We start from the raw sequence: 12098 nt of genomic DNA on the forward strand, positions 1-12098 counted from the left end.
GAGGCCATACACAGCCCATTCTGGAAGCTCGTTGAACCAGTTACTACCCCTTAGGAAATTATGAAAATATTCAGTCAACCCCCATTTATTGCTGCCAAAATTAATATATTAATGATTTGACCACTTTTCCGATCGTGCTGATCGATAGATAGTTTTTTATACATTCATATGTATGTATAAATAATTTTTTCAAAACAAAATTACAACACGCATTGATTTACTTTAGTAGTTTTTTTTTCTTCAATGCCACTGGATGGAAAGGAAAACATTAGCTGTGATAGGCCAGTTTTTAATGGATAGATGTTTACTTGGATATTCTATGACAATTGCTTATGAGCTTTGCCATGCTAGATCTCTGCCCCTTGTGTTTAATATGTAGACTTTTCTTTGTCATATTATTGGTTATTTTTATTTTTGGAAGAGGCAGGTGTAACAATTAATACGCAAGACTGCAATATTGCTGAGAGGGTGGCTGCTGAGTCGCTTCAGTGTCACACACGTCATGGAACTAGCCAAATTGTGGTGCCTTTTTCGCCCCAGCGACTCCTACAACAGCTGTGCGTTAGACACGCTAAATTGCAATTCTTCGCCCACGTAATTGGCTCCTGAGAGACCCCCGGTCGGCTTCCTGTCAACGCACTAATGCGACACTTTAGAGGAGCTCAACTTCTCGACAAAACTTTTTTATGAGGTCACGCCACCATGTTTTACGTTATCGAGTGCTCACACACACCCGCGTTTCATTGGAAAATTGAGGGTAAAATGAATCATCATTTTTCTACCTTGCTTCCCTTGACGTTGGCTTTTAGAAAGAAACACTATTCCAAGAATTTTCTATTATCAACTGCAAGAAGTGCGCCTCGTCACCTTCATGATCTTTCCATCTCCAGGGGGTTCATTTGTTGCTTTGCGAGTCTTTCAATGCTTGTTTCACCCAAAGGCGTTCCTCACAAGGGGTTCCCATTATATTTGGCTGAGAACCCCTATGTGTGTATCTGCATGGATGCCCGTCCTCCTCATCAGAAAATAACAAAATGGAAAAACTATCTCCATCAAAATTTGAATTTCGACCTTGACTGTATATCTGTTGAATTGTTATTACCTTAACTCATTCAATGCCAGGCCGGATCACAGACTATATATTTTGTTATGTGAAAAGGAAGGGAAATTGACATTGAAAACGCTTATTTAGGACAAAAGAGGTCCATTCCATTTTTAACTAGGTTGAAATGTTTGGACATATTTTGCTGTCAATTGCAACAAGATTTTATAAAACAAAATAAATTCATAAAACTTCCAGAACAAAATACGTGTCTGTATTAGTTCTTTTATTGAGAAATGTAAGGATTTTAAGAAATATATGAAATATTTCATAATATATTACTGAAAAATGTGATTTTTTTGGCCCAAAATTGATCCTTCCATTATTTGTCCAGGTGGTCGATTTAAGAAAGAGATTGTGGTGGACGGCCAAAGCTATCTCCTCCTAATCAGAGATGAAGGAGGACCCCCAGAGTTACAGGTGAGTGTGAAAACTAAAAAATAAAAAAAACATCAGCAGCAGCAGTCATCTATAAAGTGCATATTAGCACATACACCATTACCTCCCTGCTGCTCTCTTTTTGCCACTTTCCCCTTTCTACACTCACATGCATTAAAAGGTCACAGCAGATCAACGAGCAACATTTGTAGTCACACACCTAAGAGGCAGGATCTCATGGTTTGTAGCCTTAGAAATTGAAAGCATAACTTTGGACGCCGGACCGAGAGCTGATAAGATAATGAGCTTTGATGTGCCCATTTATACACGTTCCTAAATCGTTTTACTTTGCAATCATTCAACCTCATGCTGAGGTAGAGCAGCGGGCAAATTTTGTCTTTTTTTTTTACTAATCCTATCATAGTTTTTGATTTTTTTCCATAATAATCCTAGCTGGGTGCTGCTCTGTTCTCAACTGTGAAGCTCATTTGCCTTACAGTTCTGATTTTCTGTGATAAGCAGTGGAAAGTTTTTCTTTCCAAGCCATTTAAAGTGCATTAGATTTCTGTCACTGTCCATGGTACCCAATGAGCTAATAAGTGGTCTGTATTCAATATTTTATTAAGTCTAACACAAGCATAAAATGATGCATTTCAGTTTCAGCAGTATTTTACAGCCTAAGGTATTGCGACCTACTTTATTACACCAGTGGGTGGTAAAATGTAATTTTATATCATGTATGATTTATTACTTCTGGCGAGGTGATAACAAGGACAAGAAATATGCGGCAGAAAGTATGTATTTTATTTAGCATTTAAGCATCAACATCATTTTTTTTGGAAATAATTTTAACGAAGTGAATTAGCAATCCATTCCCTGCTCCCTTTGCTCTCATTTTGTCTAACTTGTGCTGAGATTTTATGATGGTTATAGTGAAAAAAAAAGACATATTTTTGCCACCTCTTCTAACAAAACATAGCACAGTTCTGTTTATCATTTGGCTTTGATTTTAGCATTTCACCCCAGAGTACCTAAGCTCAAAATACATTTCCCATTTTGAGCCAGCCACCTGAAAGGTGTTGTGGTTCACTCGCCTGACTTCAGTGATGACAGTCGGGGGTCGATTCCCACTCAGTGATGGTGTGAGTAGGAGTGCGAATAGTTGTCTGTTTCTGTGTGTCCTTCAACTAGATTATGGTGTAGTCAGCCTTTTTTTGCCCAATATCAGATGGCTCTGGCACCCCTGCAGATGAGGGTGAGCAGTGTTGAAAATGAATGAACAATTTGAGGATTCATTGGTAGCGTTTTAGATGTTTTTGCTCTTCAATTACAAAACACATCACAAAGTTTAACTTTCTCATGAAATCAAGACAAGAAGATTTCAGTGTAAAGTCAATGATAGTTGTTTTCAAACAGATACAGACAAGGCTTGCGTCACTACATTTTTACTCCTACCACCTCCTGTTGATTATGCAAACCTTTTTCTCTTGCATCACAAACTGGGGAAGACTACCACCATGTGGTAAAATGAGCAAAACTAGCAATTTAATTTGCTTTGTTTTTCCTGTATGTAAAGTATATATGTATATTTATATATTATTCTTGAAATTTATTTTCATTCCAATTTAATCCCGATTATTATAAAATATGAATTTATATTTTCCTTCCTTAGAACTAGATCCTTTGTGTATTGGTAAGAATGCAGACTATTTAAATGTATTTAATTCTCATATTTTTTTACTTTATGCATACCAAATGTAAATAAATGACAGTCTACACATTATTTACACTTACTATATATTGTACTGCATATACGTACTTTGTAAATTTGTGGCAGCAAAATACTACTGCCTATTCTAAGATCAAACATGACAAGTTCTCATTTTAGTCTGGCCACAAGCCACATTTGACTTGGCACAAAATTGTGGCCTCCCAATTTACTGTGTATATGCAACTTCTACACAAAATCTGGCCGCCGACCGCATGCCTGTCACACTTTGTTCCAAAATGTTATAGTTGGGTTGCCACTTATAGACCGAGACTTGTTTCCATGCCAAAGAGACAAAGACAGATTTCTGAATTGGACATAAAGGTCATTCAGTATGATTAAAAATAATATATTCATCACATAATGTAGGTTAAGTGCATGTTAAGGGATTTTAACTCGTTTCATTTCATGGAAGGTTTGTAAGTGGCCCTTAAACTGACCACTGGAGTGGATGTCTATCACCGTTAATAACACTGAATTGATGATTATTCAATGCTTGTTCTTAACGCCAGTCTTATTTTTCTTTTATGCCCGCAGTTTGCCGCCTGGGTGGATGCAGTGGTCTTCGTCTTCAGCCTGGAAGACGAGATCAGCTTCCAGACAGTGTACAACTATTTTCTGCGTCTGTCAAGTTACAGGAACGCAGCTGAGGTGCCCATGGTCCTTGTGGGGACGCAAGGTTTGTTTGCGTCTAATTTGGTCATGATGGGCTTTCAGTCTTTTTCGCATTTCACCATTTCTACTCCTTCTAGATGCCATTAGCGCCGCCAACCCCAGAGTGATCGATGATTCGCGGGCCAGAAAGTTGTCCAATGACCTAAAGCGCTGCACGTATTACGAAACCTGCTCCACCTACGGCCTCAATGTGGAGAGAGTCTTTCAAGATGGTGAGAGTTTATGTTCCTCTATTTCAGTCTCTTTTAACAGTTAACAACCTATCCATTGAGGCATGAAGCTCCGAAATGATCATGTTCATCCTCCTTTAATAAAATATAAATCATCCAAAATTTAAGGTTCCCCTCTGAAATCATAACTAACTCATCATTAATTCGCCACAATAGTGCACATGAAAGCTTGTTTCAATATCAAACACAATGTTTGCTATGCTGCTTTGGCTTCTTAATTGCCTCCCGAAGCATAAGTAGAGCCAAATCAAAGGAGATGAAGGTATTTCTCCTTTCAGGCGACCCTAATCTAACTCTTTCTTGTCCCCATCGTCCGGCCACTAATTTGCTTCCCTCTCTGTTTTAATTAAATGAGAAGTTGCACATGGCTGCTTAGATCTTGTCTCACTTTTATCATCACTGAAAGTGACAAGGAGACTAATTTGGTGTCATTCTTCATCCCTGAATAATATATTTTAGTGTATTTAAGTTTTAGCAGCTAGGACTCTGGTTTAAACAAGTCTTGCAATGTCAAATGATCACCTTTCAGTTTTATTTTGGTGTATAGTAAAGTTCATTTTGACACTAATGTTTGCCAATGGAAGAAAAAGTTTTTTTTTTTTTTTGGAAATGTCAAACACACACAAAACACCCTAATACAGTTTGACTTACTTTACAGATTTTGAATATATATGGTAATTTATGTTGAATATTTTTGTATGCAACTCGAGTGATTTTTTTTCAAAAATTTACCATAGGCAATTTCTTATTATGACTCCTTCCTCGGTGTCCATAGAGACATCTGAATCTACCAAATACAAGATGGAAATACTCTTTTACCACTCACCATCCGACTTCAAGTTGTTAATGGTTGAGCAATGCCGAGGAATTCTAAACGTCTGCAGTGTATTTTGAAGATGTGACTTAGAAAAGACACTATTACAAACATGGTAAAACAATTTCTTTCTATTCTAGTGGCTCAGAAAGTGGTGGCCATGAGGAAAAAGCAGCAGCTCTCCATTGGGCCATGCAAATCGCTGCCAAACTCGCCCAGCCACTCATCAGTCCCCGCAGCCTCCATTCCCGCCGTACACATTAACCAGGTAGGACCAATAGAACAATTGTAAGGTCACACAATCATCTCAAGTGGCTTAATTTCGTTTGTGTATTTTTTGGAAGCAAGAAATATAAGATAGGGAAAAAGTACAAATGTGTACTCTGAAAAGCCTTGTATCTATACTTTGCGTTATATTAGTCTCTTTTACAGGATTAACCCAATGTGTTTTGCATAAGAGTTTGTAGCCATGACTATTTCACAGGTTAAACATTTACCATTGATGGCCGTAAATGTTTTCTGAGTAGCTCAATGAGGCAAAATCAGTTTTACTACTGGTTTAGTATACTAGACATTTCAAAGTTAGAATGTGCTCAAATTGAGCTTGATTATCAGTGAAATTTTACCTCACTAATTGTACTACAGAACATCATCTGTTATTGTAAAATTATTTTATATGATCAGGTAATTAGTATAGATTTAAAACAAAAAAATCAACAGGAGCAAACTAGATAATTGTTAATCAACAGCAACCTCTACTCTAAATCACTCCCTTTTCTCTCAACAGTGTCTATAATGGTCTATAAGACAATTGATTATAAAGCACACCATCATTGATCCAGTTTATTTTGATACATAAGGCATATCGGATCTTAAGGCGCTTTAGTGCATGAATGGACTGCATGTTTTATTTATTATTTAAAATCTAACGTGTTTAGTTATTGTTTCATTTATTATATATATACATTTTTAGTTATTAGAGCAGTATAATAAAGTTATCCTTAAAGACGTTTGACGTCATTCTACTGTCATTTTTTAGGTAAAATTGCGGATTTTATGTTATATTTATTGTCTAATAATACTATTATTATTACGAATGTGAAGTAGCTCTTCAGTATAATCCTCTTATTGACAAAAATTGCACTGAAATTGTGTTCTTACTTGCTTTCTCTCCTTTTTTCTCCATCCTATGGTGCCATCCTTGCCTTCCTCCTCCTACTTTTTCTGCCCCCTTGTTCCAGGCGGCGAACGGTGGCTGCGCCTTTGGCGACTACTCTTCCTCTGTCCCCTCCACTCCCAGCATAAGCCAGCGGGAGATGCGTATCGAGACCATTGCTGCCTCCAACACCCCCACGCCTATCCGCAAGCAGTCCAAGCGTCGCTCCAACATTTTCACAGTAAGTATGCGGCAGCTGATACAAAGTAACGCCCACTCGCATTACTATTGAAAGGAGCGGTAAATTTTATCCGCTGGAGGGGGGGGGGCGATTCAAATCTACGGGGAAAAAAAGTGGCCGAGCCACCGCTCCTGTCACCTATGAAGGTTCAAATCGCACAAGGGGCAAAATGGAGAAAAAAGACAAGTTCTATTAGATCCCTTCAAAAAGCAAATAAGAAAAATTAACACTGTGGAAATTGTTCTTGTTCTTTTGTTTCTCTAATTGGATGTAGTGAGTGGATTAGGTTTCTCACGGAACCTGTGACGCCGAAGGCCCCCCACAGCGCTTTCCAAACCAAAACTTTCACCCCCACACCCTTGCCCCGTTGTTCTGACTGAGCGGACCCTTCCCTAATAGCAACAAATAAGTCAGAGCCACAACATAAACTATGAATATATCCCCTACCCCACACCCTTCACTTCAGATTTAATCTATAAGAGTTAAAAACCAGCCCACCCCCCCAAACCCTCCTCTTCTTTGAACCCCCTCGTCCATGTCCTGTTGCTTTAACCGGTAGCCTGTGGTGTGCACTAACCACTCTAAACTCTCCCAGCGTGTCTCTTTATATATAATTGTCTTCTTCTCCTATTGCCTTCACTCATTGCTCTTCCTCCTTATCTCACCGAGCCACAAATCTGCCTCAGATATTCTAGCAAGCAAACTCTACAGCCAACTTTCAGATGGACGCTGTAGTTCAAAAGATTGCACTTTTTATCGCATCAATCTGAGACAGACTTGACACTTTCAGAAAAAAACAAAAGTGCAACCTAGGACTCTCAGGAGTGCATTTGTTTGTCACTGAGGTGGTACCGGTGCAGTCATATCAGGTATAGGACTTCAATTTTATACTCAAATGGGTTGTATGTCAGTTGTTATTGGCTCACTGACACTTTGGAGCAAGATAATTTGTCCTGGAAAGGAACAAAATCTGTAATTTGGGACTTGAATTTACAATGGTTGGGAAAACCCAGGCTAGATGACCAATGAATCTAAAAGGTCATGTTGTCAAGTCCGTCCGTATTATCATCAATAATACCAACAGTAGTACGTCATTGATACCCATGATGATGGTATTTTTTTTTAAACTCTGAGGTAACGTTTAATAAGGGTCAAGTATGCATAGGGGAATTAAAGTAATAGTACAGTCAGTGATTCTTGAACATTTTTAACACAAATGTTTGTGTTTGTTCATCAGGTTATGAAAAGAACATATGTGAGCGTGAATGGTTGTCTGTCTCTTTGTGCCCCGCGATTGGCTGGCCACTGATTCAAGGTGTCTGGTGTCTGTAGTTAGCTGGAATAGGCTTCAGCACCCCCCGTAACCCTTGTGAGAATAAGCAGTTCAAAAAATGAATGAATGATATCATGCAGGACCTTTTCTTACTGTTCAGGATTATTATTCCATTACTTATACCATAATCCAGTGTTGGTAGGATGCATCTGCAGGGTTCCCAAAACTTTCCATGTCCCAAATTCCATAATATGTTCCTCCCTGGTACAAATGTGAGTCGTTCTACCAAAAAAACGGACTGATTTAGCACAGTGTCAAAGAGTCTGTAAACTTTCAAAAAAATGTATTCAGAAACAAAGTCTTCTATCAGACTCCTGTTGCTAAATCACAATTTCAAAATGTATGCTTTCAATGGAATGGCTCACAAAATCTTTCATGACAAAGGTCAACCCTATTTCAAAAACTGGCCTAAACCAGAAATTGGGCATCCTGATGTAATGTTGATTTTATAAAAAAAAAAAAAAACAACACAAAAGCTGTACCCCCTCTTTCTGACAGTGCACGCAAGGTGAGAGTGCTTCTTTTTCCCCCTTCTGTCACCTTCTCATCCCTCACCACTTTCCTCTTTGGTCCGTCTTCTTTGACGCTGACTGCCCCCCACTGTCTTCTACCTCTTCCTCTTTTTCTCATCCTCTGCCGCCTTCACCATGCGACACACGACTGCTGTTGGAGCTGCGCATGGGAGGCCTCTCTGAGCAGTCTAGGCCTTGTGCTATACCTCCCTTTTTGTTGTCTTCCCCTTTCCCAACCCTTCCCTCTGCTCCCCCCCTCCTCCTCCCTTGCTAGGTAGTGACTAACCATGTCCACCAGAGAAATGATCCGCTCCTCCCAGTCCGCGTCATGGAGATGCCGAAGCATGCTACCTATCCGGTGTGGGTGCCTGAGTGGCAGGCTGAGCGGGAGTTTCAGCTTATGACCTTCTGAGGATCAGCGAGGAGGAGAAGGGTGGCAGGTGGTCCGCAGGAAGAGGAGGGATGGGTGGGCGTGTACAATTCAGAGAGTATAGGGAGAAACCATTTATTTTAACAGAGAAAGAAAAAGAGATAATATCCCCAAACTACATCCGTGTTTTGTTAAAAAAAATGTTTAAAAAAAAGCCCTTTAAAGGGTGGCCACATTGTTTTTTTTGTTAGTTTTTAATTTATTGATTAATTGATTGGAGGCACAGTATTATGCCTTAACATCCAAGAATCCCTGACACTAGCAATGAGACTTTTTAAAGCGACATTTTTAAATTGGTCCCTATAAAGTCTCATCACGATTCCCTCCTTGCCCCCATGCATCATAGCATTCTTCTTCCTTGTGCTTCCATTACGAAGAACTTTTAATGTTTGCCGAGACGTACGTATGTCCTTTTTTTGCGTGTCGAAAAAAAAAAAAAGCACAGTAAGCTAGAGTTGACAACAATATACAGTATCGGTGTCACTGGCATCCACTGCTAAACTTATTGCTGCCCTCCTCGCCGCTCCCACAACACACTCCCCCCTTCTTGTGTCACTGGGGCCTCTTGTGCTTCTCTTACTTTAACCTTTGGTCAACGGAAAGGGCTTTCTAACTCCTCCTCAGTTTGAAGAGCTTTTGAATAGAAAGCTTGAAAAATTAGCAGGAAACAGACTGCAACTGTACTGGAAATGCCCCCCGCTCAATACACATATACACCATTCAAAACAAAACAAAAAGTTGGACCTCTCACCTGTAAAAGGACCCATGTTCCCCACCTTACATCATCATACTACCTTTTTTGCCATTAAGCAGGACTGAAGGACTCGAGTTGCCATATTTTTCTTCTTTGGTTATTTTTTTTATTTTTTATTCCTTCCTTCCGTGCAAGTTAGATCAGAGTTTGGGTGGGTTCTTTTATTTATTTTTTATGAAGGCCTTCATAAAGTCAGTTAGTGTGGGCAGAAGCTTGGGTTTCACCGACCTGTATGAATGTACTGTATTGGTTTTACACTTTTTTTGATTTTTTTCAATATTATTCTCATTCTGTTCTCCTTTTTTTATCCGGAGATGATGACGAACTCTCGCATAATCGCTTTTTCTATCACGAGCCGCCTGACCCTCAACCTAATAGACTGCTGTTTAAATCGTATTGTATTTTATTCTTTACACACACACACAAAAAAAGGAAGAACATATGAAATACTGCCTTTTATTGTCCATCCTATACTTTGTGGGGAACTGCAAATGTTTGGCTCTCAATCTGTTGAATATTTTAAAGTGAACTTTGTGACTTGCTTTGTATGGTGTCTGTATAGAATCTCAAACAAGTCATCCTAATGCTCAAAACCAATAAAAATGTTAGATATATGAAAAATGACTGAAAGTCTCCCTCTCTTCATGGGTGACTGGACATTTTTCTTCATGTTTTGAGTGCGGTCATATACATCTTGTCCCTACTCATTTCTTTTCCTGTGTGTCGGGGTTGGGCTTTATTAAGCAAATAACCATTGAAATGTGCATTTTCCCTTGTTTTACAGGATTGTTTTTGATTTATTATTATTTCATTTGCATTATTTGACATGTGGAAGATGTTTATTTCCCTTTTAGGTCCTCCCAAGTGGACTGCTGAGACTAACATGAACTAATAATCCCTTTTCTCCCTCTTTTTTTATTGATTTATTATTTTTTTTTAAAAACTTGAAGCGTATTGATTGTTGTTATGCTCAAGCGTTGGCCTCTTCGGCGCCCGAGCCGGCAGTCAAATCGCCAGCAATAAAGGATCACCGAAAAAGGGTTTCAGGGCTGAGTCATGACTCAATATTGAACTTAGTATTAAATATGTGGTCGTCCTCAGTGTGAGATGTTTGTTGATTGTGGTCTTGCTTTTGCACGTTGGTGTTACGGCTCCTTGTCGCGCTGCTCTGCTTTTTTTTGTCTTTGAGCTTTTTTGTTTTGGAACTTTTATGTTGCAACTCTGAGACTCAAACACTCACACTCATACATCCACACATTCAGACATGACACACTCAGGATATGGTTATCATCTGACTGTTTCTTTCATTCTCCTTACAGTCACGCAAAGCCAGCGAGCAGTCAAAGAGCGTTGAGAGTAAGACAGACAGCATAGGCAGTGGAAGGGCCATTCCTATCAAACAGGTGAGAATGCACACACTTTACAGCCTCAGTTTCCCACAATGCAAAGGGTGAGTACCCCTCTGTCATAGGTGTTCAATTCACTTTAACTGGGGAGATCATGTTTCTGTGTTAGTGATGGCAATTTACGTCCAAGTGGACAAAGCGATCGGTCGCTGCCAGGCCCCCAGTTCAAATGGATTGGACCTCTATTTTTGTTAATATATGCAATATAGTTATTGGATGTCATATTTAATATACTGCATAATCCCAGCTACTGTGCGAGCACGTATTTCTACTCATTTCCTATCAATGTAACATAATTTATTGTTGAATTAAAGAGATTTAGAGGCTATACATTAATAGAAGCTATTATGTTAAGTGGTTACATATTCTCGTAGTTTTTTTTTTCAGGAGAAATAATATCAATTTAAAATAATATTCGTGTAACAGAATTTTTTGGCCCTTTGTGCTTTTCTGGTGTTTCATCAGTCGTGTGTGCAAGTGGCCACTAGGTGGGAGCACATCATAGTTTATCTACAAGCAAATAGCTGGAAAATACTGAAGTATTTTGACAGTAATTTTACATATCCATAGGTGCTGTATCGTGTTGGTCAAAATAATAGTTTTTTTGCCCCCAGAAGTTCGGATTGGAATTAAATGTCCGTTTTGATTTGATGCTGTGAGAAAAATATATATAACTTATTGATGGCAGCTGCTCATATACGGTTACAATCATGTGTACTATTCTAATAAACATATGTAAGCATAATGTAGTGCAAAAGAAATGCATCTATACATTCATCAATTGTTACTACGATATAAACAAAGTAGGCATTATTGTAGCCCTCCGGTGTCATTTTAAAACTAGCTCTAACATTTTTTGGTATATACAAATTTATTAAGGAAATTATCAATTATTCAAATTATTGGTCATGTGACACGTGTTAATTATTAGACATACACTCTAACTTTTGTGTCAATTTATGCCCCCTTATATTATGTATATATTTGAATTGGTTTAAAATGAAGTACATTTCAAATAAAGAACAGAATTACAGTTAAGTATATAAAATAATACAAATCAATATTGTGGTTTAAACTATATTGTTGAGGGTATGTTTTTTTTTTTTATCTACACATGCAGGCAGATTTTTTTAAATTAGACTTTCAGGGTGATGATCACAAATATAAATTCAAACAAAAGCTTACATTAATAACAACTATCTTATCTATTTTTTTAAAACACATTTCAAATGCATTTTAATTCCAACAGTTCTTAGATCATTTTAATTGAATTTTGAAAAAGTTGAAAGACCTGTCTTC

At 38.3% G+C, this 12098-nt stretch overlaps 1 protein-coding gene across 3 annotated transcripts in view; it reads left to right on the top strand.

Annotated features, from left to right (window-relative positions):
• Positions 1 to 12098, top strand: part of agap3 (ArfGAP with GTPase domain, ankyrin repeat and PH domain 3) — a 95224-nt gene that overhangs the window by 45877 nt on the left and 37249 nt on the right. For all 3 annotated transcript variants that reach the window (XM_077723902.1, XM_077723903.1, XM_077723901.1), the window contains exons 4-9: positions 1437 to 1522; positions 3786 to 3927; positions 4001 to 4135; positions 5108 to 5235; positions 6209 to 6364; positions 10713 to 10796. In XM_077723902.1, coding sequence (XP_077580028.1) covers positions 1437 to 1522; positions 3786 to 3927; positions 4001 to 4135; positions 5108 to 5235; positions 6209 to 6364; positions 10713 to 10796 — 731 coding nt within the window. The remainder of the gene's footprint in view (positions 1 to 1436; positions 1523 to 3785; positions 3928 to 4000; positions 4136 to 5107; positions 5236 to 6208; positions 6365 to 10712; positions 10797 to 12098) is intronic.

This window comes from Stigmatopora nigra, chromosome 9, assembly GCF_051989575.1.
Source record: "Stigmatopora nigra isolate UIUO_SnigA chromosome 9, RoL_Snig_1.1, whole genome shotgun sequence".
In the NCBI taxonomy this organism is placed as follows: Eukaryota; Metazoa; Chordata; class Actinopteri; order Syngnathiformes; family Syngnathidae; genus Stigmatopora; species Stigmatopora nigra.